Source organism: Muntiacus reevesi, chromosome 17, assembly GCF_963930625.1.
Source record: "Muntiacus reevesi chromosome 17, mMunRee1.1, whole genome shotgun sequence".
Taxonomy (NCBI): domain Eukaryota; kingdom Metazoa; phylum Chordata; class Mammalia; order Artiodactyla; family Cervidae; genus Muntiacus; species Muntiacus reevesi.
The window spans coordinates 49521138-49547936 of NC_089265.1; the positions used below are offsets into that span (position 1 = coordinate 49521138).

Below are 26799 nucleotides of genomic sequence, written 5' to 3' on the forward strand. Positions count from 1 at the left end.
ATCTTTGTGCATATTAAATTCAACAACCATGTGACCTCTGTCATGCAATGGAGATAAGAAATGTTAGTCTGGAGATCTATGTGTTTATTAGTGCAAGTCTATTGAAAGAGAAGAATTCAGCTTAAACTACATTAAATTGCACTAAACTAAAATTACTCTATTGCATCAATATGGGAGTGCACTTAGGTTTTTGGCCAGTTAACGAATATGATCCAAATGGAGAAACAGTGTAAGGTGGATGGAGAGAGAGAATTTGACAGACTGACACCTCCTTCATAAGAAGGAAAGAGCTCCTGTTACAGTCAATTAAATTCCCTTCCCCTCATTACAAAGATCTCTCAGCCAAAATTGACATAAGCGACATCTAGGTACCTGGTGCCCACTGCAGGTATGAAGGATGCTGTCCGCATGCCCTCCAGAGCCCTGCCTCTCAGGTGCCTCTCTTCTGCCACAGGTGACACCTGGTCTCCAGAGCCTGGGGGGCTTAGCATGCTCCCACCAATGACACATCCACGAATTTCATATTTGCAAACTGTTCATCAGAGGCCAACTCACAATACTGCAAAGCTCAACTGACTTGCTTTGCTCTGTGTTACCTGCAACACGACTTCAGTTCCAATGTTTCATCATTGGATATTCTCCTCTTAGACACGGGCTCTATGTTTTTATTCAGTCATTTTCTCTTATGGAGATGGAACCAAGCAAGCAAACTCCAGCTGAAACCTTCAAACTACGTTTTGAAAGTGTAGACCAGTTTTGTACCTACTGATAAGATTGGAAGCAAAAGCATGGGACTCAGAAGACACTCTCTGCCCAGCTCTGCCACTTACCGGCTGCATGTCCTTGGGCAAGGCTGGAGTTCACCTCTGGCCTTTTCCTTCTCCTCTGTGATGTAGATATAATAACATGTCCTACCAAAGGTTGATCAAACAAGATCACATAGGTGGAGGCAGTTATGAAGTGTAATACTATGGCTTGAATTACCATACCAAGTATAACAGCAACTAGCTTGACTGCTACAAAAAGCTCAGGCTTGTTTTGTTTTTTTAATTATTCAGAGAGGAAGTCAAAAGAAAAAGAGAAAGTGGCAGATTCTGCTTCTTAGTCCCAAGCAACACTTGTAACTGACGTGGCATAGATTGTATTATGATTGTCTTAATTTCACAGCGTGGCAGCTTCAGAGTATTTGATCAGATTCATGTTTTTTAAATTATTGTAGCACTGCAGTCTCTCAAATTTGTCAAGAGCACAGACCTAGGTGTCAAGAGACCTGAAAATTCTATTTGCCTCTTTCACAATGTTCTGTGGAACAATTTCACCTTTCTGAGTCTCTCTAAGTCTTAAAATTTGGTGGGTTTCATTCAGAAATCAATTTGGAAAGATTTAGCAAGAAACTGGAGACTATTTCTATCTTTTGCTCCAGTAATTACATATTTGAAAAACTATTTTAAGAACCTAATCCTAAATAGGACATGTTTAGGTGCAAAGATATTTGTTATAGTGTAATTAACAGCAGAAAAAGGACAATCAAAATGTTTAACCACAGTATCTTTTTTTACAAAAATAAATGCTATCATTTAAATTGTTGACTCAGAATGCTATGTTATTACATAGGGAAATATTTAATAAACTATGTTAAGTAAAATAAAAATCAGGGTACCCAAATGTATGAATGTATGAATGGGCTAAGTCATAACCGACTCTTTTATGACCCCGTGGACTGTAGCCCACCAGGCTCCTCTGTCCATGGAAATTCCCAGGCAAGAATACTGGAATGGGTTGCTATTTCCTACTCCAGGGGATCTTTCAGACCCAGGGATCCAACCTGTGTCTCCTGCATTGGCGGGAGGGAGCAGGGGGTGGAGGGCGTGGTTCTTTACCTTCTTTACTGCTGAGCCACTAGGGAAGTCCAAAATGTATCAATATCCTATTTTAATCCTACAGGCAGGAAAGAATAAGAAAACTCCTTGTAATAATATTGCCAATAGCCATGCTCCAATGAAAATGAGTCATTTTTAGGCTTTTTCTATTGTTTACAGTTCATTTTCAGCTTTCCTCCATTTCCCAAATTTGCTTTAATGTTTATAATTTTATAAATAAACAAAGCCTAAAACATAATACTATGAGGTTAAAATAGACAGTCTAAAGTCACCTATTTCAATGTTAAGGATCTATTCTTGTATCATAGTCTCAAATGTAAAGGTCTGTGATTAAAATAACCCACAGTGTCAAACCAAGAAATCACTAATAAAAGTTTACAGCTCCAGAATGCCGTGTTTAAACACACAGAATCTCAGTGCCTGTTCCCACAGCACTCCCAGAAGTGATGGGCCAGGGTGTGTCCAGTGTAACACAGCAATCAGGGTGGATGCATATAAATCTTTCTGAGAGCAAAAGTCCAATGAAGAGGCCAGTAGTCAGAAGCATGACTCCATGTTTCTGAGATACATCAGAGCAGTCTATGTAAATGCCAGTCTGTGAAACCCCGTGTGTGTGAACTGATTTTTACAGCCATGTCATGCTTGGTCAGCAGGCTATTTTGGCATGGAATAATCCCATAGATGTGAGAAATAAATACATTTCCCCATCATAAGGCTCAGAGTGATATAATACTATGGAGAGCTAATGAACTTTTCAAAATGCTTTAAAAGCCAGTTCTGGAATGGAATTTTGATCTGCATCCAGCACAGTGAGTTTATGTCTGGATTTTTTGGAGACTGGAAAAAAGAGTGATGGAGCTTCAGGCCGATGTCCAAGGGTAAGCAGCCAAGTGACAAGCTCATGACGAGTTGCACACCAATGAGGTTGCTCTGCTTTCTGCATGGCTTTATGTCAGATTCACAAAAATTCAGCTACAGGATAAAATTCTCCCTCTGGTTTATCTTTTTCTACGACCTGTTCCCTGGTGGCTCAGAGAAAAGAATTCATCTGCCAAGCAGGAGACTCGACTTTGATTCCTGGGTTAGGAAGATCCCCTGGAGAAGGAAATGGCAACCCACTCCAGTATTCTTACCTGGGAGATTCATGGACAGAGGAGCCTGGTGGGGTACAGTCTATGGGGTCGCCAAGAGTCGGATACCAGCTGAGTGACCAAGACTTTAAATATGACCTGTACACATTTCCTAAGACCATGTTTTCAATTTGCCTACAATCTAAAAAGAAAAAAAAAGTTATCCCAATGATCATGGTAAAAGTTGAAAATGAAGTTTGTATTATATTAAACCACAGTCAGTTCAGTTCAGTCACTCAGTCATGTCTGACTCTCTGTGACCCCATGGACTGCAGCACACCAGGCCTCCCCGTTTATCACCAACTCCCTGAGCTTGCTCAAACTCATGTCCATCGAGTCGGTGATGCCATCCAACCATCTCATCCTCTGTCATCCCCTTCTCCTCCTGCCTTCAATCTTTCCCAGCATCAGAGTCTTTTCCAATGAGTCAGTTCTTCACATCAGGTGACCAAAGTATTGGAGCTTCAGCTTCAGCATCAGTCCTTCCAGTGAATATTCAGGACTGATTTCCTTTAGGATTGACTGGTTTGATTTTAAACCATAAGGATTGGTCAAAATTCTGCTCACCTTTCTTTGAAAGAATCCAGGCCTCCCAAAGTCAATGGCTTTGGGAGTCTGCTTATACAGTAGCTGCCGAAGGGTGAGAGAATTCTACCTGATGTTTCAGCTGGGAGATGCTGCATGCAAACCAAATCAGGTTGATAAGGGCAGAGAAGAGATGAAAGTGTTAACAAAACAGAGGATGGAGGCCAGAGAGCGACCTGCCCTCAGCCTCCCTGGAGAGGGACTTGGGGACGCTGCTGTCCTGGAGAAGCAACTGGGCCCGTGTCCTCTCAGACACACCAGTGGCAGGGGGCAGCTAATCTACCCACCTGTCACGACACTCCTGTCCTCTCAAGGGAAGGTACTGCTCTGGCCAGCAACATGGGCCACTTGCTAGAGAAAATGCATATGAAGAGTGCAAGACAAGCAAAACGCTCCTCCATCAGGCTGAGCTTCTTCCCAGGGCCCTTCCTTCTTTTCCATTTTGGAGAGCAAGAAGCAAACATGTACATCTCTCTTTTGTACCCTTCAATTAATAGATAATTTTATGTCTTTATTTATGGCTGTGCTGGATCTCACTATGCAGGCTTTTCTCTAGTTGCAGTGAGCGGGGGCTGCTCTCTCTTTGGGGTGCGAAGGCTTCTCCTTGTGGTGGCTTCCCTCGTTGCAGAGCATGGGCGCTAGGGCACCGGGGCTTTAGTAGTTGTGGCACATGGGTTCAGTAGTTGCAGCTCCTGGGCTCTACAGCACCGGCTCAATAGTCATGGCGAATGATCTTAGTTGCTTCACAGCACATGGGATCTTCCTGGATCAAGAATCAAACCTGTGTCTCCTACATTGGCAGGCAGATTCTTTACCACTGAGCCACCAGGGAAGCTCCAACAGATCATTTGTTCACAGCAAAAAAAGACCTAATTGGATTGTTGGGCTGCTTTGAAAATAAGCCACTTATTCTTTTTAAATTTTTTAATTTTTATTGAAGTATAGTTGATTTATAATGTGTTATTTTCAGGTGTACAGCAAAGTGACTCAGTTATATATAAATTTTTTTCAAATTATTTTCCCAATATTACAAAATATTGAGTATAGGTCCCTGTCCTATACAGTAAACCAAAAGAGCCACTTTAATTCTTAAAGTCCTATTGTTTCCAACTGAAAGAAAGAAATGGGTCCTACAATGGGGAAAATCTTTCATTAAAACTTTCCAAATAATATAAAATCCATCAGCAGGCACCCCCTCCCTCTCCAGTTGTTCTTAGGGATCTTATTTTACAGGCCCAAGGTCATTGCTGCAACTTCTTTATGGAGCCCTGAACCAGAGTAAAGTTCTTGGTTCAGAATGGGAGTGGAGAGTGGGGCTTCTCACATCTCATATGTGCCATGGGCCTATTTATGCTTCCCCACATCAGGCTCACATTTATAGCACCGTCATCACGCTCCGTCCTGACTCAGGATCACTTGCTATAAACCATGACATTTCACACATCTGGCTTCACTTAAGAACAAGCTCAGCCATGCAAGGGACTTTTTCAGACAACTGAAGCTTACCCTCCATGTAACAACTGCTGTTATATATATATTTTTAACATTAATTATCTGAGTTGGATTTTTTTTTCTGAAATTGCTTACATACCCCCACCTTCTCTTAAACAGGACACCAAGCTTAAATCATGTTTCTTCCTTGATTATTCCGGGTCATTACTGTGAACTTTCTGCCATTGATGTTATGGCCTCCAGAGTCTGTGCAGGTGTTTAGGACTGTTTACCCCACATCAGATGGAATCATGCTGAGCATCTGGGTCCACTTCTTGGAAGTTTGTTTGCCTGTGGTTTTGTTTATGCAGTTCCCCTATTGCCCCTTACCAGCAGTGGCAACCTCTGGCTAAAACTCCTCCCACCAACCTGCTCAGAGAAACAGATCCTGTCAAAGCCCAAGTTAAGTAATGAGGATGACATAAAATCGTGCCACCATTTGTGAGTCTTTGCAGCACTCCCACCATTCTCTGAATGACTTTCAGATATCATCATACCAATCAGCTCAGAAAGACAGTTTAGGGGATTTTCTTGTGAGAAAAGAACTAATTCTCCAAGTAGGTTTTTTAGTATTCAGTGGCAGTTGTCTGAAGGAAGGCTGCCTTTGTGTAATTTTCAGTTTTCTGGAAACTCTGAACTCCAGACACATGAGCTCTTACTCTTGCATATCATTCATCCTGAGCTTTTGGAAAGATTTTCTTCTATGTCTCACCACTTTTCAAACTTTCCTCCCCTCAAATCCTGGTTTTCTTTGCTTTTCTCCTACTTTCCTTCCAATTCCATCCCCACCTTTCTTCTTTCCTTTCTCCTTCTTCTCCTTTACTTCCAGTGTGTGTGTCCCTCGTACAACCAGTAGTCTTCTGCACCATTGCTAAGCTGGCAGTCTGGACAGCAGATGTGAAGCAAATAGCAGAAATTTTGCCTCCTAACCTCAGCTCTTCTTGCCAGCTGCGCCATCCAGGCTGTGCTCACTCTATCTACACTCACTCACTCAGTCAAACTCAATTTTTATGTCTCCAGCAAGAGAGTGACAGTAATGAAGGGGGGAAAAAAGGTGCAAATAAACTTATTTACAAATTAGAAATAAATCCATAGAATATGGAAAATGAACTTGGGGTGACCAAAGGTGAAAGAAGGGGAAAAACAAATAAGGAGTTTGGGATTAACATATACACACCACTATATATTAAATAGATAACCAGCAAGGACCTACTGTATAGCACAGGGAACTATCCTCAATAATTTTTGATAACCAATAAGGGAAAAGAATCTGAAAAAGAATATATATATACATATCTATGAAACTGAATCACTATGCTGTACACCTGAAACGAACACAACGCTAAGTTGTGAATGTCTGTGAATCAACTACACTCCAATTAAAAAGATAATGTACATGAATATGTTTAGCAATCATATGGAAATTATTGCTAATAGTGAGTTTAAAAGAATTCTTTTGACTATTCAGAATCTGGGAATTGAACTGGAGCTCACATTTAATTGTACATTATTCATAAATAAAATGGTAATGATAAAAGTACAGAGAGAAAAGGTTTGGCTAAAAATGCAGTTTTGAGAACTTCACTATATTGTTGTTGTTGTTGCTCAGTCACTCAGTCATGTCCAACTCTTTGTGACCCCATGGACTGCAGCCTGCCAGGCTTCCCTGTCCTTCACTATCTCCTGAAGTTCGCTCAAACTCATGTCCATTGAGTCGGTGATGCCATTCAACCATCTCATGCTCTGTCACCCCCTTCTCCTGTCCTCAATCTTTCTCAACATCAGGGTCTTTTCCAACTAGTCAGCTCTTCCCATCGGGTGGCCAAAGTATTGGAGCTTCAGCTTCAGCATCAGTCCTTCCAATGAATATTCAGGGTTGATTTATGATTTGATTTTTAGGATTGACTGACTTGATCTCCTTGTTGTCCAAGGGACTCTCAAGAGTCTTCTCCAATGCCACAGTTTCAAAGCATCAATTCTTTGGCACTCAGCCTCTTTATGGCACATCCATACATGACTGCCGGAAAAGCCATAGCTTTGACTTCATGGACCTTTGTCAGCAAAGTGATGTCTCTGCTTTTTAATGCTCTGTCTAGGTTTGTCAAAGCCTTTCTTCCAAGGAGCAAGCATCTTTTAATATTATACATAATACTACTAAATCTAAATAAGTTTCTACATTGAAATAATGCTTGCACATATTTTCATGTATCAATTCTTAACATAAGAAATCTAAAAAGCAGAAGGAAGCTTATTGTAGGACATTAAAAACTCAGTTGTTTGTTAAAAAAAAAAATGAAGGGATCTGGAAAACTAAAAGTTGTACTCACAACTTTGATGGAAACTAAGGGGCAACTTCTAACTTTTTAAAAAAGCCATTCTCATATCAAAAATTCACTAAATACCCACAATATTTCTAGTCACTCTAAAAGCTAGTCACAGACCCTATCTTCCAAGTAGTTTATCAGTCTTTTATTTTTCTTTCACTTAGGCACACAGTGAAACACTCTCCCAATTTATTCAACCAAATCATAGATCGTGCCACACCATAACTTTCTCATAGCAGGTTCTCAATAATATTGATTGATGAGTCAATTATCCAAGGATATTTTAATATAAAATAGTCAAAAACAGAGAAATGAACCTCTCTTGGGTCAAACTGAACTCACTACCCAACCCTCCCATAAACCTGCCAAGTTGCTCGCATTTTGTTTAAAGAGAATGAAATGTTCCAGGATATCTGGTGAGAAGACACAGATGTGGGAGTGGGTCCTGGAATGGGAGTCAGATGACCTGGGAGCAACCACTGGCTCTGTCCTCTACTGACCTGAAAACTTCAGTAAAATTCTTGCCCACCTGAACCTCAGTTTCCTCAACTGCAAAGGGAAATAATAGCTACCTCACAAGGCTGCTTTGAGTATTAAGTAGAAAAATATATTTCTTAGGGATAAGACAGATAGCCAACAAATTTCAGTCAAATTAAAATCATCCCTGTTTCTATAAAATGTAAATAGGGCTTCCTGGCTCTCTTGTTCACCGTGATCATTTTCATGCTTTTATTACTGGGGGTGAAAGATCTATTCTTGTCTTAGTACATACACACCTGCAATAGTCTTAATATCATTTGACTGATGAGGCCAGTCTGGAAGGCCTTCAACTTTCCTATCAAGGGCTGAAAAATCTTCCCTCCTAGTCTCATGACATTAGTGCTGGCCCAGAAGCAGCAGAACAAGCTGGGCCAGCTTGGTGAAATAGCTGGGATTGAGGGAGTCTAATTTTTCCCCTTTGGATCACATAGTGGAATATCTAAGGCTCCAATAGTTCCACTCTGTCTACTGATGCCCAGTGTGGTTTTGCAGAGTGCCCATACCCTTCCCTGCCTCTCTCCAACCCATTCATGCTTTAATCCACCAATTCTTACAGATTCCAAGCAATCACACATAAAAACTAGGCTCATTATTTTACAGTGACATTTTGTACAAAGTGTGTACCACATAAAATCACTGTATCGCACTCCTTGACCTTAACATTTCTCATCTCCTTCTAGTAAACCAACCTGAATTCCCATATACTATGGCTGGTCCTTCTCCAGATTCAGATCTCTAAACGTCTGCACCTGCTCATCCATTTATTCATTTTTTGGCCAGTACAGTGTCTTATGAGTTCTGCAAGCCTTTTATCTTCTGGCTCCATTCATTCTAAAAACATTTCCAACTTTTTGTGCTTAGCACAGTCATGGCTCAGGGCTTCCCTGGTGGTTCAGTGGTAAAGAATCTGCCTGCCAATGCAGGAGACACAGGAGACAAGGATTTGATCCTTGGGTCGGGAAGATCCCCTGAAGCAGGAAATGGCAACCCACTCCAGTATTCTTGCCTGGAAAATTCCATGGACAGAAGAGCCTCATGGGCTACAGTCCACGAGGTCTCAAAGATTGGGACATAACTGAGCAACTGAGTACATGCAGTCATGACTCACGGTCCCAAGAAGCCCCTGAAGGCTATAGCGGCTCCAAAGCATCCGATGCTGGGTAAACTGACCAGTGTGTTTGCTCCTCATCCATCAACTGGTCCCCACAAACTGAGAGGGTATCTTCCCTTCATCTTTTACCAAGGAACAGATTTAAGTATTCACTGACAGGGTGTGAAGTAAAGAAGCTCTGCATGCAGTGGTTCACTAAGACTGACGGCAAGGTCCAAATTGATACAGCCCACCTGCTCGCTTTAAGGACGTCACCAGCATTGGCAAGAAAGGGGAGAATTTCTGTCTGATCTGTAACACAAGGGTGGCTTTGTTGTTCACTGAATGACACCTGAGGGGCCAAGTACAATTTGTGCAAAGTAAGAAAGATCTCTGTGGCACAAAAGAATCCCTCATCTGGTGACCCATGATGCTCATATCATCCACTGTCCCGATTCCCTTTCAAAATGAATGACTCCACTGAGATTGATTTCAAATCTGGCAAGATGACTGATTTCAACAAGTTTGATACTGGTAACCTGTATATGGTGACCAGAATCACTACTGTGGGAAGAACTGAACAATCTCTGCTGGGATCACCAACAGAAAGAGACAACCTGGTCCTCTTGGTGTGGTTCATGTGAAAGACCAACAGCAGCATCGCTGCCTCCTCATTCTCCAACATTTTTGTTATTGCAAAGGCAACAAACCATGGATTTCTTTTCTCTGAGAAAAAAGTATCTGTGTAACCATTGCTGAACAGAGAGACAAGAGATTGGCAGCTAAAGAGAGCATTGAGTCAAATGATCTCGATGAGACATGACTGGAAGTCTTAATTGGGCTTCCAAGGTGGTGGTATTGGTAAAGAATCCATCTGCCAATGCAGAAGATGTAAGAGACATGGATTCAATCCCTGAGTCAGGAAGATCCCCTGGAGGAGGGCATGTCAACCCACTCTAGTATTCTTGCCTGGAGAATCCCATGGACAGAGGAACCTGGTGGGCTACAGTTCACAGGGTCATAAAGAGTTGGACACGACTGAAGCAACTTAGCACTCACATAGGGCTTAATTAAAGATAATGAAGAATGATTAATTGCCAAAAAAAAAAAAAAAAAAGCCTCTCACAAACAAACAAAAGCCATTTACTGAGCTTCAGGCACTGCACCAGGTTCTGGAGTACAAGTCTCTGGAGCAAATCCATTCAGAGAGACCTTGGTCCCTACTCTCATTAATCAAACCAACATGCCCAGTAGAGATATAATAACAAGCTGAGATAAATGATCTAAAAACACCACCCAAAACCTTGGGTGGTGACTCATGAACTGGGAGGTCGGGTAGAAAGGGATCATTCAGCAAAGTTTTCCCTTCATCTTCCCCTGATCTAAAGAAGAGGTAGGGGTTATTTAAACTAGGAGAAGGAGCCAGCAGAAGCTGGGCAGCAGATGAGTCAGATCCTAGGGTCAGGGTAAGAGAGTTGTCTGTTCTCCCAAGAGCAATGGGAAGTGATAAGAAGGATTTAAGGGAGTGATGTGACAGAAATAAAAGACACTTTCACAATGGCTGAAAGCAGTGGGAAGGAGGGTGGTCTGCTGGGGATCAACTAGCTAGCTGGCCTTTGGAGTCATCTGAATGTCTGAGATACAGTGGGTGGGGAAGGGATAGAGGAAAAGGAAGTGTCCAATTGGAGAAACCAGATGAATACTGATGCCATTCACTGAGACAAGGAGCTGCAGGAAAGGACACCTTGGAGGCAAAGAGACAGAAGTAGCCATTGTTTCAAGCTCTGTGCTGAGGGCTGTAGGTACATTATTTTGGCTTTCTGACAAGGCTGCAAAGTTGGTATCATTATCTCATTTTTCAGATTAAAAACCCAAAGCTGTAACATCAGCTTAGTTTTTCTGACCCAACCTTTATGGATCTAATTTTTCAGGGCGATCTAGTGCCCAATTAGCCTCCTAAGAGCTCTTAAGAAGAAAGATGACTTTTCCTTAGAAACCAAAGCCCAAAGCCACAGAGCTCAGATAGAAATGGATTTGGAACGATGCCAGAGACTTTGAGTAGGTTACTCTGGGACCCGTGGCAGGGCGGCCATGTGTGATTGTGCATAATTACAACGTGCACAAATGTAATATTGTAATATTACAATTACAATCATAATGCAATGTGTGATTGCATGCTGCACAAACCCAGAGGGCAGCAGTCAGAGCAAAGTTCCTGTGGATGCCGCCTCCTGAATACATCAGCCCTGCCCCTCCCCAGTTTCTTTTCAAAGAAAGACTCCAAGCTCCATGACTCTAGGGTTCAAAAAGAATCAGTGACCAAGGCAACACCATGCACTTGACCTCTCTGGTCCCAGAGCTTCTTTCCTCTTTTGCAGCCTTCATTCAGACCCAGGTGTTTACCCCTCACCCTCTTCTCTGCTCATCTAGTACCCTAGGGAGAAGTAGATGTAAGGGAAGAGTGACCAGTCCATCATTAGACTGCTATTGCATACAAGAGCTCCCCAGGGGGATATACCAAATCTAAAACATTGCTAATATCTGCCCAAATTAATGCTACAGAGAAACAAACAAGTTATATAAAAGCTGTCACTTTTTTTATTTAGTTATAAAATATTCCCCAAATTTCTGATTAAAGAGTGTCCTTGCTCACCTGATTGCATCTTCCCAGGCCAGAGATGCTGTCCAAACAGCAGTCACCAATTCTTTATCTTTGAGGAAGACCAATCCACTCTGTGATTTACCCTGAAAAACTCTCGTTCTCTGGCCCAGAGGCCAGGACAAACCACAGCTCTCCAATTTAAAAGTTCATGCAGTGAGAAATGGAGCTGACTCTAGGACTAAAGCAATCAAGGGCTCTTTTCTCATCAGCCCCTAAGGCAGTGACACCACATTCGCAGAAGTGCTTTTTATTCCTGAGTTTCTTGCTCGGGAATGCTCTGACAAGAGGCACAGTCTCAAGTGCGCCAGCCCTGACTTATGATGGCGAGGGAGCTGATCCTGCGGTCTGTGATCAGAATGAGCTCAGCTTTCCAAATGAAACTGCTCTACCAGCATCTCCATCCTTCTCAGTCTTACCACCGTGGCTCTTTAAAAGGTATAGAACATTCATTTTAAAGATGCTCTTTATTGATACATATGACCTTGTTTCTATAAAGGAAGTCAGGAAGGATATATTTCTCAATTTCCAATCAAGATGATTCCTCTGCAGACACACTGCAGTGTTTTTCTTTTTTTTTTTTTTTGAAAGCTCATCTCCTCTATCAACTCTAATGTGGTTGGTCCCTTGGAGTTTTGAATGTGCTTCCTTGTCCCTATGCCACATAGCAGAGTGTCAGTTGACATTTAAGGTCACCCAGGAATTTTCTACTATAGAAGTTCACATATGGACCAGTTCCCACTGCAGAAACGAGCCTTTCATCTGCAGCCCACACTGCTCAAAGGCAGATGCATTCCCCAGACTCTGCTGGTGACGGTGACCCTCTCCCCACAGCATTCCTGGGATATTGATGTGCCCTGTATCCTTCTGCTGGCAGCTGACACTTCCCCCAATGCTGGCTCATGACCCAGCTCTGAGGGCAAATGGCTGCAGCGACCCCCAGCCCTGAGCACCTCTTGACTTGTATCAGCTGGTGCAGTCTGGCAGTGGGAGAGGCTCAGTGGCCAGGCTGCCCCGTGTAGAGACCCTGGCTTCCTGCCATTCAGAATTCCAGGGGTCTCATTCCTCATTTAGCTCCTCTTTTTCTCCAAAGTTCATGGGAACTTGGACCATTAACTGACATCATAAGGCTGTCTTGGCCTGAACACTTTTTTGAGCTAACCACTATGACATTGGAGGACATTTGCCAAATCACAGGCTAGGGCTCAAAGCCCTTGTTCCCTCCCCATCTTCAATTTCTCTTACCACAGAAAGAGTCTGAGAATGACTAAGACACCACTACAGAAATGATATAACTGAAAACGGAAAGTACAGCTAAAATTTAAGGATAGATCTGGCTCTGTGGGATTTGATCTCTGTCCCTATTTCAGCTCAGAATAAGCAGGTGGAAAAGTCAAGTGGACACTGGCAGGAGAAGAGAAACCTTGTTTTTGCTCTTATTTCTAGTTTGAGCAGTGAGTATTTAGATCAGAAACATAGCTGGAGGATCAAATAATGACTTTTTCAAAATAAGGGTTACCTATGTGTGGTTATCCCTTAGAAATGACTTGTTCAGACTGATCTGTGATGACCAAAACTTAGAAAGGAATAAACCATGGCAACTGAAGGATCACTCTGAAAACTAATTCTCTACATAACAATCATCTTTTGCTTTGCAAAACAATTCTCAATAGACTGGGAAAAAATTCTAAGTGGTCAGTAAAAACAGGAAAATATATTCATCCTCCTGTATAATAAAATAAATACTAGTTTTTAAAAAAAGAAAAAGGAACATAGTTGGGTTCTCATAGGGGAAGGGAACCCAGGTAACAAGCATCATTCTTTGATTTCCATCCCTACTGCCCTGGCGGGTCTTGCTCTCCTGGTGTTTATTCTATTGTCTTGATTGTTTTAAAAATAACTGAATCAGTTCCCTAGTTGTCAGGAAGGCACCACTTCTAGACGCTGTGCTTGGAAGGAGTGACTATTTCCCTTGCTGTCCTCCGCCTTCAGCTAAGGTGTTTTACAGAGAAACTGCAGGTACCCAAGCCTGTTCTTACCAGGCGGGAGGCAGGCCCCCTGAGAAGCATTTGAGGTCCAGAAGAGGGTGATCCCTCTTAGACCACACTTGAGGTTTACTTTTGACATTTCTCATAAATGCCACATATTCTCACGAATGAAGGGGAAGTATCCGAAGGGGAAATTTAAGGAAAAGTCGGATGGGATTAAGTAACTGAATCTGCCTCAGTTCGAGGACTAGCAGAACTGAGGTGAAAAAAGAACTAGGAGACCACTCTCCCAATTTGGACAGAAATAAGCTTCAAGCTACCTGATTAAAAATGAAACACCTTCCTTCTACTTCAAAGATTTCTGCTCCACCCAAGGGCCTGGCCTAGAACAGCACAGCTCTCCTCACAATGACAGATGAATAATAAATGCTCCTAGTCAGAGGAAAGGGCATACAAACAATTTCTCCAAAGTTTTGGTTATTGGAGATTGTATCTATGGCTAAGAGAAATTCCATTTTACAATTTAAAATTTCTTTGGTCTTTGAAATTAGCTAGCTCCAGTGATGAAGAGGTTATGTTCATGTAACAGAACAAGACCCTACGGCAGGGCCAACCTGGAACAGACTCCTCCCCCGCCCATGTTCTCCATCTGCCTCTGCAGAAAAACTTTAGCCTCCTTAGGCCTTCCTTGAGTTCCAAAGAATTAATCAGAGAAGTGAAAAAAAAATGCAGAAAGAAAGAAAAACAAACAAGACAAAATAATAAGAATTTAGCCATTAAAAAAAGTCAAGGACCTTTAGTTCCTTCTTAAGAGTTATAGATAATATTCTGAGCTATATACTTTGAGCTGGTTTTCAGACACTGAAACCCCCATCAGGTAGAAGTTAATTATATGCTGCCCACAAGCACATAGGTCTCAGAATGGTTGGAACCAGAGAAGCTCTGAAACTGGTGAGATCCCAATTACCTCATCACCAACCAATCAGAAGAATGCTCATGAGTTGATCATGTACCCCACAACACCCCTGTCCCTCACCATGACTTTTAAAACCTTTCCCTAAAAGTTATTGGGGAGTTCAGGCCTTTTGAGTACTAAATACTGGACTCCTTGTTTGGAACCTGAAATAAACATTGCATTTTCTTGTACCATAACCCAGTGTCAGCAGATTGGCTTTACTGAGTGCAGGCAAGCCAACCCAAGTTTGGTTTGGTAACATTAAGACTTTGAAAGGGGATTGGTTATTTCAAATCATTAAAAGATATATATCATATGTACAGAATATCAAAGAAAGAAGTCAAGTAGGTAGGAAATAATCCCTGCCCATTAGATATTTTTTTAGGTTTCATAAAGATAAATCTATATCAACTTCTGATGGAAAATGACTTAAAGATAACACCTAAATTCAATCTAGTTCTGGTCTAATAAAGTCTAGGTGAGAACCAGTATGATAATTTTCTTCTCCCTACAGTGTTTCCCAAAGGATTAACCTAATTTTTAAAAACCCTACCATTCTATTGTGAATAAACCTCTCACAAATGAATGCCATAATTACTGACTTAATTTTTTTCTCCTAAACAAAGAGTGTATATATATATATATATAATATATATATATATATATATATCCTCTAAAGTAAAAGGTTTACCTACTACTATAGTTGAATGTTGTATATTAAGTAAAACTTTTATTTACCTAGAAAATATAATTTGTCAGGGGAAATGTGACATTAAAAGTAACCAAACCACCTTTACTATGGCTAAAGACGAAAGGCTACTTGTGATCGCTAACAAAAAGCCTATTACAAGAAAAAAGATAAAATTAGCAGTAATTATTCTTCCAGCTAAAGCAGGAAACTGGGAATAGTATTACAAACAATCACTTCTTTTTCCTGTCATTTTTTTTAATGATGAAGAGCAACTGTTCCTCTAATGAAAGGACTCAGTAAATAAACTTAAGCATGACTTCTACCTAATTAATCTGAAACAGGGAATTTTTCACCTCAGCAATTGCTCTTCAGAAATGAGACAAACCTCTTGCTCACATCAGACCCCACAATCTAAATGTTTATTATTAAAATAAATGTTACAGGAGTGGAACACAGGTGCAGTTTACAACTGCGTGATGGTTGATCACCATTTTTTTATCCATGAAAAAAATGAATAAGTTGCCAAAATTGGTCTTTTTTGATCATTTCTCACTCAATGTTAGAAAAAGAACAAAGAGCACAGTTATGCTATCAGAAATGCAAAAAAGAAAAAAAGAAATGCAAGTATTTCAGTTTTTTCCTTCATGTGCTCAAGTAAACCTATAAGAGGGTCAGTAGTAAACACAGAAACAATCGCAAACCTCCTCAATTCTGAAATCCCCACAGATGATCAACTCTTTGGGAGGTTTAAGGTAGAAAACAAAGTATTTATATTAGCATTAGTCAACTTTAAAGGCCTCTTAAAGGATACTTACAGTTAAACCTCTGCAAGAATCAACTTTAAATCTTTTAAAGGATACTTACAGTTAAATCTCTGTAAGAATCACACATTCGTCTCCACTCCCTTTGTTGTGCAAGGGTAAATGAGTTACAGAAAAAAACCCCTGCAAATACCGTGCCTTGTGATTAAGACGTCATCTTAATGCAGACTTTGTATTTTGGCTTTTATGAAGGTTTAAAGGTTAAAGGCAACATAAATTATGAAATTCCTCCTATGCCAGGCCTGTAAAAGGTGCTTTCAGTGTTCATTAAAGATATTGCTTCCAAATGGGCAAAAGCTTTTTTGTTAAGTGCCAAAAGAGAAACATTTCCATTATGCTCATTACTGCAATGCTGGAGAGCCAAAACAATTTGGAATCAGGAAACTGCTAGAATCTGCTGTTCCACAATGTATAGCAACTGTCAATATACACAGTGAGAAACTACCCTCACTGTTTGTATAGCAGTACAGTAAAAACGGAGTCGGCCACAAGCTGGTCTGCTTCCAGGAGAAAGATAATCTGGCAAACCTCAAAGCGACAGCAACAGTTGAGGTTTTCCCCTTCTGCCTCTGACACAAGAGACAGATCTGAATAGGGCCCAGAGACACTCGATTCACGCTAGAATACCCCTGACTCCCTCCCAGGAAGGAGCAAGTCCCATGTAAGCGACGTTCGGGTAAATTGCTATTCTCACTCATTCCTCTAGGTCGGCATTACCACGTCCTCATTTAGGTTTTGTCATCCCCTCCAGCTAAAGTACAGCTTCTTTTCCTTTTACACTTGAGCGTACTGCATCTGCAGAAGTCTGGGCTGCTTTATCGCAAGGAACACCACGCCCATTATCCTCTAGCCTGCAGGGGCAAACTGTAGATTTGGCTCGATCTGCGTCTCTCCAACTACAAGCTGGATACACAGCGCCCAACTTCGACCAGGTCACCACCACCGCAGCCGGCGCTTTGGCTCTGGGGCGCGGATTATGGAGACAGACTGCCTGGCGTAAGTCGCAGAGATTCTTTGCAGAGGACAGCCCGCACTCCCTGACAACTAACCGGCAAAGTTGTTTCTTCCTCCTCTGCCGTAATGCCCACCCATCCACGCGCGCGCGCGCGAACCAACGCACACAGCTTTTTGCTCCCTCAACTTACCAATTTAGACTTGGCGCGCTGCAAAAATTCTTCCATGTTGTTGAGAAAGGTATGGACCGGAGATACCCGGAGGGCGCAGAGGATTATCTCCTCCCGGGCGAGAGGAGCCGGGTCCCCGGAAAGTGGCCGCCCGGGACGCAGCGACCGGCTGCTCCCTCCTACCGCTCGGAGGCGGCTGAGGTTGTGGCTGAGCTCTCGGCTGTCGCCTCCCAGGGCTCCCCACCCCACCCCGAGCCCCGCCGCCCGCTCGGAGCGCCCGACTCTCCCCTAATAAGGAAAGTGGGTGTGACGCCCGGGAGCCCCAGGGCGCGCCTGGCACGCGGGCTGGCACGCGCCTGTGGGGCCGGAGCTCGGGGCTGGGGCGCGGGGGCGGGCGTGCTGGCGGATGGCGAGGGGCTCCTCCGCCAATCGCAGGGCCCCGCCGCGGCCTCCTGACGTGGCGCGCCGAAAGATGCTGCAACCATGGACAGCGCCCAGAAGTCAGAGCCAAGTGCTGGGGGCTGCTGCAGAGCGAGTCTCTGCCGCAGGCACCGCCGCTGTCAGAAGGGGAGGTGGAAAGAGGGAAGAGAGGCCCCCAGAGAACTCCCCTCCTCGGCCAGCGCCTTCTTGGCTGGCTGGCAAGTTACAGAGAGCTCCAGTGGCCACTTAAGGAGCCGGCTCTGCTGGCCTGGCCAGGGGACACACTCAGCTAGATTGTGGGGTGGAGGGTTTACTGCTCAGCTAAAAGCAGTACGACCTTGATGGGAAATAATAGGAAGAGCAGGCTAGGAGGTTGTGGTAGGTTGCATCTTTCCTCCTTGCTCTCAAATGTACCTGCCCAGCAACAGACCTCTGCAGTTCACCCTAATTGGGTACCCTTATGTTGGCCCTGGGGCTACGGATACTTACATCCTTCTGCAGTCGCAGTCCCCATCCATTCTGACATGTTTGCTCAGGAACAGTGAGGGTGACAGGACCTCCTTCCTGCATAAGGGTCTGTGTTTGTACAAGACGTTCTGATCGTTTCTCTGCACATTAAAGTTTAAGAAGTACTGCAATAAACACTTAAACTCATAGCCATGAACCTTATTTTAAGCCACAGAATATGTCATGTGGATTCTCTAGCCTGCCTTATCAGGGGCCCACATATACCTGGGCTTTGGCACACCTGCCTGTAATGCCCTTCCTGCCCTCCCACCAGCCCCACGGCCTGACTAACTCCTGCTTAAGCTGTCAGCTTAGAGGAGTGACCTCGATACTGACTACACTTCAAAATCACATTAATATCACCCAGGGCTTGAAAAAACATACTGCTTCCCAGGCTATATTCCAGACCAATAGAATCAGCTGCTCTAAGAGCAGGGAGACTGCATCAGTCTGGTATAAAAATGCTCCAAGGGATTCCTACATGCAGCCCAGGTATGAGCATCTGGCACACAAACTTTAGTGTGTATCTGAACCACCCAGAGATATACTAAAGCACAGATTTTTGTGCCTCACTCAGAATTTCAGGCTTCATAGGTCTGTTTAAAGGGCCTGAGAATTTCCATTCTTAACTATCTCCCAGGATTTGCTGATGCTGCTTAGAAGTTATCTTCCTCCAGGAAGCCTCCTCTGATCTACTTCTCCCTTTCCACCCCTTTCATGTTCTCTCCCAGTAACCTACAATGCCTGCTATACTATAAATTGCCTGATTATTTGTCTGTTCACCAGGCTGTGAGTTCTATGAGAACAAGGACATTGCCTATCTCATTCATTGATGTATCCCTAACACAGTTCATTTCATACACAAATTTCAATAAATATATCCTAATGAATAAATGTACATATGAAACGTTTCTCTCTCTCTCTCATCTTGTGTGTGTATGTAATTATCCAACTGTTTTTTTATTCAGGAGGACCCAATAAAAAGAAATCAGTTGAGTCTACAGATCTGATTAAGAGAGAGTGATGGGAATGTTAAACTCTGATTTACATTCAGGTGATGAGCTGTATGGAAGCTGCAGATTCTATCAGCTTTCTTTGCTGACTTAAGTAACTTAAAACCATCCAGGTAAAACAAGTGTCTTGTCAGCCTTTAAATCTGTGAAGTAATCACAATTCAAGTAACATTACTGAGAAAAATTCCTGAGAATGCTTTGCCTCTGACTCCATTGGGGAATTTAGTGACAATCACTCAGTTCCTCTAAATTTTTATTTTAAACACTTTGGGTAGGTATTACACAGCCTTGAGTTTTCTTGACTTTTTCTTCTTATGGACTCAAATGTATAACACCTATCTCCCTGAGTTTTTCTCCACCAACAATGTTTCTGCAAAAAAGTTTTTCAAGATTTACCTCCTCCAGGAAGCCTTCTTGAACTGACCACTTATATTAGTTTCCTGAGGCTGATGAAACAAATTACCACAAATTCAGTGGCTTAAAACAACCCTGGTGGCTCAGATAATAAAGAATCTGTCTGCAATGCAGGAGACCTGGGTTTGATCTCTGGGTTGGGAAGATCCCCTGTAGGAGGGCATGGCAACCCACTCCAATATTCTTGCGTGGAGAATTCCCATGGACAGAGGAGCCTGGCAGGCTACAGTCCATAGGGTCACAAAGAGTCAGACATGACTGAGTGCAAATCACAAAGCAACACAAATTTATTATCTTACAGTTCTGTGGGTCATTAGTTTGACACAGGTCTCATCAGGTCAAATTCAAGAATTCAACGTGTCAACAGATTTCATTCCTTTCTGAAGTCTCTAGAATATCTTCTATTTTTTTTTTTTCCTTCTCCAGCTTTTAGCAGCAGCTCACATTCATTGATTCATGGTTGCCTTCCTCTATGAGCAAAAACAATAATGTTGCATCTCCCTGGTTATCTTTCCATAGCACATATGCCTCTCTGTCTCTCTCCTTCTCTCTCTCTCTACCACTTTTTAAAGAACCCTTATTATTACATTGGATCTACCTAGATAATCCAGGATAATTTCTCCATGTTAAGGTCAGTTGATTAGCAACCTTAATCCCCCTTTACTGTGTAAAAACACATTAACAGGTTCTGAGGATTAGGATGTAGTCATCTTTTGTTGTTGAGTCACTAAGTCATGTCTGACTCTTTTGTGACCCCAGGGACTGTAGCCCGCCAGGCCCCTCTGTCCATAAGATTCTCCAGGGAAGAACACTTGACTGGATTTCCATGCCCTCCAGGAGATCTTCCTGACCCAGGGATTGAACCTGTGTCTCCTGCATTGGCAGGCAGATTCTTTGCCACTGAGCCACCAGTCATCTTTGGGAAGCCATTATTCTACATACTTTACAACCCATTCCCCAAATTATTTGGGAGTTATTAGTCTTTGATCCTCAGTTTCTTATTATTCCATAGCATCTAGAAATCTAGTGCCTTTAACTCTAAATTAGAAATCATCGACCCTGGCTACACAATAGTACCATCTGAGGAACTTTGAAAAAATATTGATGTTCCAGCCCATCTCTAGAAATTCTGATGTGAGTAGTCTTGAGAGGGATCCAGGCACATCAGGTAATCCTCTGCATATTCAAAGTTGGGGACCACTGAAAGTGAAAGCTGCTCTGCCATGTCTGACTCTTTGCGATCTCATGGACTGTACAGTCCATGGAATTCTCCAGGCCAGAATACTGGAGTAGGTAGCCTTTCCCTTCTCCAGGGGATCTTCCCAACCCAGGGATCAAACCCAGGTCTCCCATATTGCAGGCGGGTTCTTTACCAGCTGAGCCACAATGGAAGCCCAAGAATACTTCAGTGGGGACCACTGCTGTTAGATAAATTTGCATTCCCCCAGTCACCCAAGTACAAAATCCAGGGTTCAGTTTGATTTACAGCTTTCTCCTACCCCTTGTTGCCAATTAATTCCCAAGTCCAGTGTCTTCAACCTTTGAAGAAGCCTCCTCCAACTTTCTATTCCAAGTGCCATTATTATAACTCAGGTATCAGATCTGAGCCTAAAGGCCACCTCCCCTTCGCTCTAGAGGCCTCTGCTCTTGGCTGTAGAACACTCCCACTTCCTCTACTCTTCACTACTCTAGGTTTCTTGATTCCTGCTCAGGTTTCTGAGCACTCTTCATTTTGAAATTATTTGAGTAGATTAGTAGAATGGTTGTTATGGATGGCATGCCTTTCACATATTGAAGCTTTAACCCCCAAAGTGAAGGCATTAAGAGGTGAGGCCTTGGGGAGTTAACTAGGTTTAGATGAGGTCATGAGAGTAGAGCCTTCTTGCCAGGATTAGCAGCCTTATAAAAAGAGGAAGAGACCAGAGTGCTCACTCTCTCCCTCTCTCCCCACCATGTGAGAATACAGTAAGAAGTGACCACCTGCAAGCCAAGAGGGCTCCCACCAGGAACCAGAGGGCTCCCACCAGGAACCAAATGGAAGAGCATCTTGATATTGGGGTCCCCAGGCTCCAGAGCTGTGAAAACTCACCATCTGATGTGTATTTTGTATAGAAGCACAAACGGACTAATACAGCAGTAGTGCTGGGAAAAGGAAGGCTTTAAGGATCATCTAATGCCATACCCTTATTTTACTGAGCAGGTAGCCAAGACAAAGAGTATTCAATGTCCTTCTGGGCTAACAGAGCTACATAGAAGCAGAGCCAGGATTGAAGCTCAGTTCTCCATTGTTCACTCCTTCAGCATCTATGGATCATTAACTATGCTCAGGTAGATATTATGCCCAAACTGAAATGTATAAGGCAAGATCCCTGCCCTCAAAGAGTTCACGGTCTAGTCACTGTAATACAAAGAGATGCAGTGATTGAGAAAAGCACAGGGTACTGTACTAATTGAGATGCTATATGGCCTAGTGACTGCAGCCTGGAGTCTCATCCTTGCTGTGGCCGACTGAGTATGCAAATTCTTTGAGATTCCTCCCAATAAGACGTTGGGTCTATGTTCCCTTTCTGTGGGTCTTGGACAGCTCCATGACTTTCTCAGCAATGAAACACTGCAGAAGTATCATCATGACAGTTTCTATGATGTGGCTTTAAGGGACTGACAGCTTCCATTTTCTGTCTTACGGAGTACACACTCTTGGAACCTAGCCACATAGCAGCCACATGGAGAAGAACTAAGGACTCTGACTAACAGCACAGTCCTGTGGTCAACCATCCTGGAAATAAGATTTTCTAGCCCCACTCAAACCACCCAGCCAATGCCACGGGCAACAGAGTTAAGCTCTCTCTGTTAAGCCCTGCCCAAATTCTTGACCCACAATAGAACAATTGTTATGATAAGCCATCAAATTCCTGGGCAATGTGTCATACAGCAAGAGATAACCAGAACATCTGACCAGTAGCATCATACATAACTTTGGGCAAGTTATCTTTTTAAGCTTCAGTGTCTTCATCCATAAAATAGATTTAAAAAGTAGAATTATTGTGAAAGTTAAACACAATAATACAGGCAAAGTGCCCTATTTCTGGCCTGTTGCGGGGCCACTGGTCTTTATAAAGGGTGTAACAAAAAAAAGAAAAATGTAATCCACTAGCTTGAAGCAGAGAGCAGAGACCTCTATGAAGAGAACTCAAAAGAGGGATCAACTGTGGATGGATCAGCAGTCACTAAAAATGTGACATTATTATATTATATAAGCATAATATATTTATTATGTATACTTACTATATATTTTATGATATAATTTGTATTACAGTTTGTGTATATTCTACATCAAGCACCACCTTCTAAACGTTACACTCTTTTGGAAACCTAGTCTTCACGCAGCGAGCTGTCTGTTTCAGAGACAGACACTGCAGATGCTCCAGGTACAGTGACGCTTCTCTGCAGTAACACCTGCACTGCTCACTGATGCCATGGGAGGTCCTTGCAGCAGTCCGCACGTTTTAATATTCCCAAATCACCACTCCCCACCCCGCAGAGCTCTGGGTCTTGCCTTGACAGGCTCCCACCACAGCTGTGCATCCACCTCAAGGGGCTCTGAATGCATTCGGTGCCACAGTGAGGGCATCTGAAGTCCTCCATGTCACAGCCAGCTCTGCGTGCTGGCTGTGTGCTTTTGGTCAAAGCCATTGACCCCTCTGATCATCTGTGAAATGGGGAAAATCATGCCTGCCCTTATTACTTTACAGGACTGTTGTACAATGTCAAATGCTAACATCCCTACTTACATTGGAAAATGCTAACAATGGAAGGGAGAAGAACAAGGCAATCTTTTTGTTTGGTTAGAAGAAGATGGTACTAACGAACCTATTAGCAGGGCAGCAATGGAGTGGAAAGTGAAGTGAGAGTGCTAGTCACTCAGTCACGTCCAACTCTTCTGTGATCCATGGACTGCAGCCCACCAGGCTTCTCGCTCCATGGTTTTCCAGGCAAGAATACTGGAGTGGGTAGCCATTCCCTTCTCCAGGGGATCTTCCCAACCCAGGAATCAAACCCAGGTCTCCTGCATTGCAGGCAGATTCTTAACCATCTGAACCACCAGGGAAGCCCAACATGGAAACATACACACTACCATATGTAAAATAGATAGCCAGTGGGAATTTGCTATATGACTGAGGGAGCTCAAACCGGTTCTCTGTGACAGCCTGGTGGGTGGGAGGTGAGAGGGAGGGGACATATGTATGTACACCTATGGCTTTCATGTGGATGTATAGCAGAAACTAACACAATGCTGAAAAACAATTATCATTCAGTTAAAAATAAGTAAATTAAAACAAAAAAAAAACCTATATGACAAATGCCATCCTTTTAAAGATGGGATGTGGCTGGAATGTCAGTTGCTGACTCACTCTTTGGGCACATCTCCAGGACAGCTTCCCTACTGACCAACCACACTTCCGATAAGTGTGGTCTCAGAGCGGATGTGTTATGCTTGCTGTTTTTAAATTATCCCATGCTACAAAAGATGCTCAAGAAAGTGTGCCTCCCATTTTTACAAGACTTAAAAGCTTTTTGAGCCTGTTTCAAAGACGAGAGGCTGAAGAAGGACCAATGTGCATTAACTGGTTAATTAATGTGTTAATTAGTGCCTCTCCTTTAGCTTTTAAACTACTGTAAAATGCCTGCTTTGCGCTCTCTAGGCAGTCAAATATTACCCACTTGGGCAAATAATATCAAAGGAATTGACTTTTTTCTTTCTATTTTAGCAAAGATACCCAAAAATTTAAAGGTAGGCTTTGTAAGACTTTTTAAAAAGGAATCCATCTATTCGTAATCCTCTCTAAGCTTCTTTGAAGGAAGAAGAGCAGTTACTGGAAATGGCAGCAGCTGGAGTGGTGAGTGGCAGAATCCAGGTCTCTTGGGAGAACGTCCTGAGAGTCAAATGTCCGGACTTTGAATAGGGCACATACAGCTTGCGTCATTTCTGGGAACTGCAGACATCTTGTAGAACAATGAATTTAATTTAAAAGGACAGCAGAAGAGAGGGAAAGTACTCTGGCTCTGTGAGTCATCAGGATAATGAGGCAGTGGCCGAGCGTTTGGATCTGTAGTCTGCTGCAAGATGTGGGGTGATGGTCCTCCTGTCATCACTTCTTCCCAACCTGCACTATTCAGGGCAGATGGTTCAAGTTTTACTCACTCTCCTCCTGCACATAGATATCTCAGTTCCCTTCAAAACAATCCTTTATGTTTCAGAGTTACAATATAAATTTTACCTTATGCATGATGGATCATGCCTTTCCACTGGGAAAGCATTTGGCAAGGGGAATGAATAATAACCATTTCCAAGTGTTGAGCATCTACCCCCATATGATCTCTCATCCTTGCAACATCTTACAAGGTCCAGATAAACAGAGACTACAACTGACTCTATTTTAGAGATAGCAAAACTGAGGCTCACATTGTTTATCAACGTGTCCAACAAAATCCTGACACTGAATTAAAATTTCCAAACCTTACTGTACACCATAGGGAATAAAAAAACAGATTTTAAAAATTCCAAACACTTTTTATTAAAAGACCAATGTTTACAAGCATGAAATATCACTTTAATCTTATACTAATATTAATAGCATTTTACTTTTCATTAACAAATGTATCCCAATGTTCATTGCAGCACTGTTTACAATAGCCAAGACATGGAAGCAACCTAAATGTCTATCGACAGATGAATGGATATAGATGTAATATTCCACTGATGTATACACATACCGTTTCCATTAAAAAGGAGGAAATAATGACATTTGCAGCAACATGGATGAATGTGGAGATTATCATACTAAGTGAAATAAGTCAGAGAAAGATGAATATCATATGATATTGCTTATATGTACAATCTTAAAAAATGATACAAATGAACTTATAAAATATTAACAGATTCACAGGCTTACAGAGTGAACTTATGGTTATGGGGGAGGGACGTGGGCAGGTGGGGAAACTAGGGGGAGGGATACAGTATAAAGTAGGAATGGTTATTATACTCATTCTAAAGATGTGCCAACTGTGGTACAAAGATGTAATCTGGTTAAAGTCATCCAATTCGGACATGGCCAAACCAGGACTCCAATTCAAATGACAACATCCAAAAATGTACACCTGAAAATACTAACATGGAGCCTGGACAAGAAATAAGTACTCATCTGCTATTATTTCAATTGCCTTTCCACTACACTTAAGAATGAGATTAGTCACGGTCTCACCCACCCAATACCCTTGACCACATAGCTCTCACACCTACTCTTCACAGATACACTAGCAAATTCACCAGAAGGAAAGCGGTAAATGTTGCAAAAGCTTGGGAATCATAAGTTATTAAAAATTTCTACCATGGATTATGACTCAGCTAAACAGTCATTTCTTTTTTACCCAGCCCCCCTCAATTGAATGGAAAACACTATCTACTGATGATCAAAGGCTTGAGGTTTAGCCCTTTGGATAGTGATTTTAGCATCTCCAGGTCTTTGTTTCTTAGGAAAATTGAAAGATTTGAGTAGATGCCTCCAACTTTAAAATTCTAGTTATAAAACTAAATCAAAGAATCATTATATATCCATTAGGAACATGAACAAACATGAGGAAAACCTAAGTGTTACTCTCAATAAAAAGTCTTTGAATATTTTTGTAGCTTCATTTGTTTGTGTAAAACTCAGATGAATTATGTTAATATTGCATTAAAAGGTTTACCTGCAAAAAAAATAATAATAGTGTGCTTTAAAGAATATCAAATTCATAGCTCAGTAATGAAGAAATGTAAACCAAAAGGATTGGAAAAAGAAACGTTAAGTATCAGGATTGATTAAAATTATCTGGTTTCTTACACTTCAAAGTCAGATGTCAGCAGAATTATCTATTCATGACACAAAGCCTGAAAAAGACTCAAATTTCAGGTTAAAGGATGCTGCTAACTTGTTGTTTAACAAAGACTATTGATTGTTCTTCTTATACAGTGGTGATATTTCACTCAGAAAAAAGAAATTCAGTGTTCAATGTGTTTCTAGAAATAATGTATAGAAAGTAGAAAAATAAAAATTGGTATTTTAAGAAGTCCTACAAACTGTCAGTTTAAATGAGGGCCAAAAGTTATTCACTCTGCAATTCCCTACT

General features: G+C 42.1%; 1 protein-coding gene and 1 pseudogene across 6 annotated transcripts in view; one reads left to right on the forward strand and one right to left on the reverse strand.

The window, feature by feature from the left end:
* PRUNE2 (prune homolog 2 with BCH domain) overlaps positions 1-17500 on the reverse strand; it is a 281565-nt gene extending 264065 nt beyond the window's left edge. For all 6 annotated transcript variants that reach the window (XM_065908127.1, XM_065908124.1, XM_065908123.1 and 3 more), the window contains exon 1: positions 17300-17500. In XM_065908127.1, the coding sequence (XP_065764199.1) occupies positions 17300-17335 (36 nt within the window). In that variant the 5' untranslated portion in view covers positions 17336-17500. The remainder of the gene's footprint in view (positions 1-17299) is intronic.
* Positions 9050-9863, forward strand: LOC136148721 (small ribosomal subunit protein eS4-like; annotated as a pseudogene).
* Positions 17501-26799: the final 9299 nt, after the last annotated feature.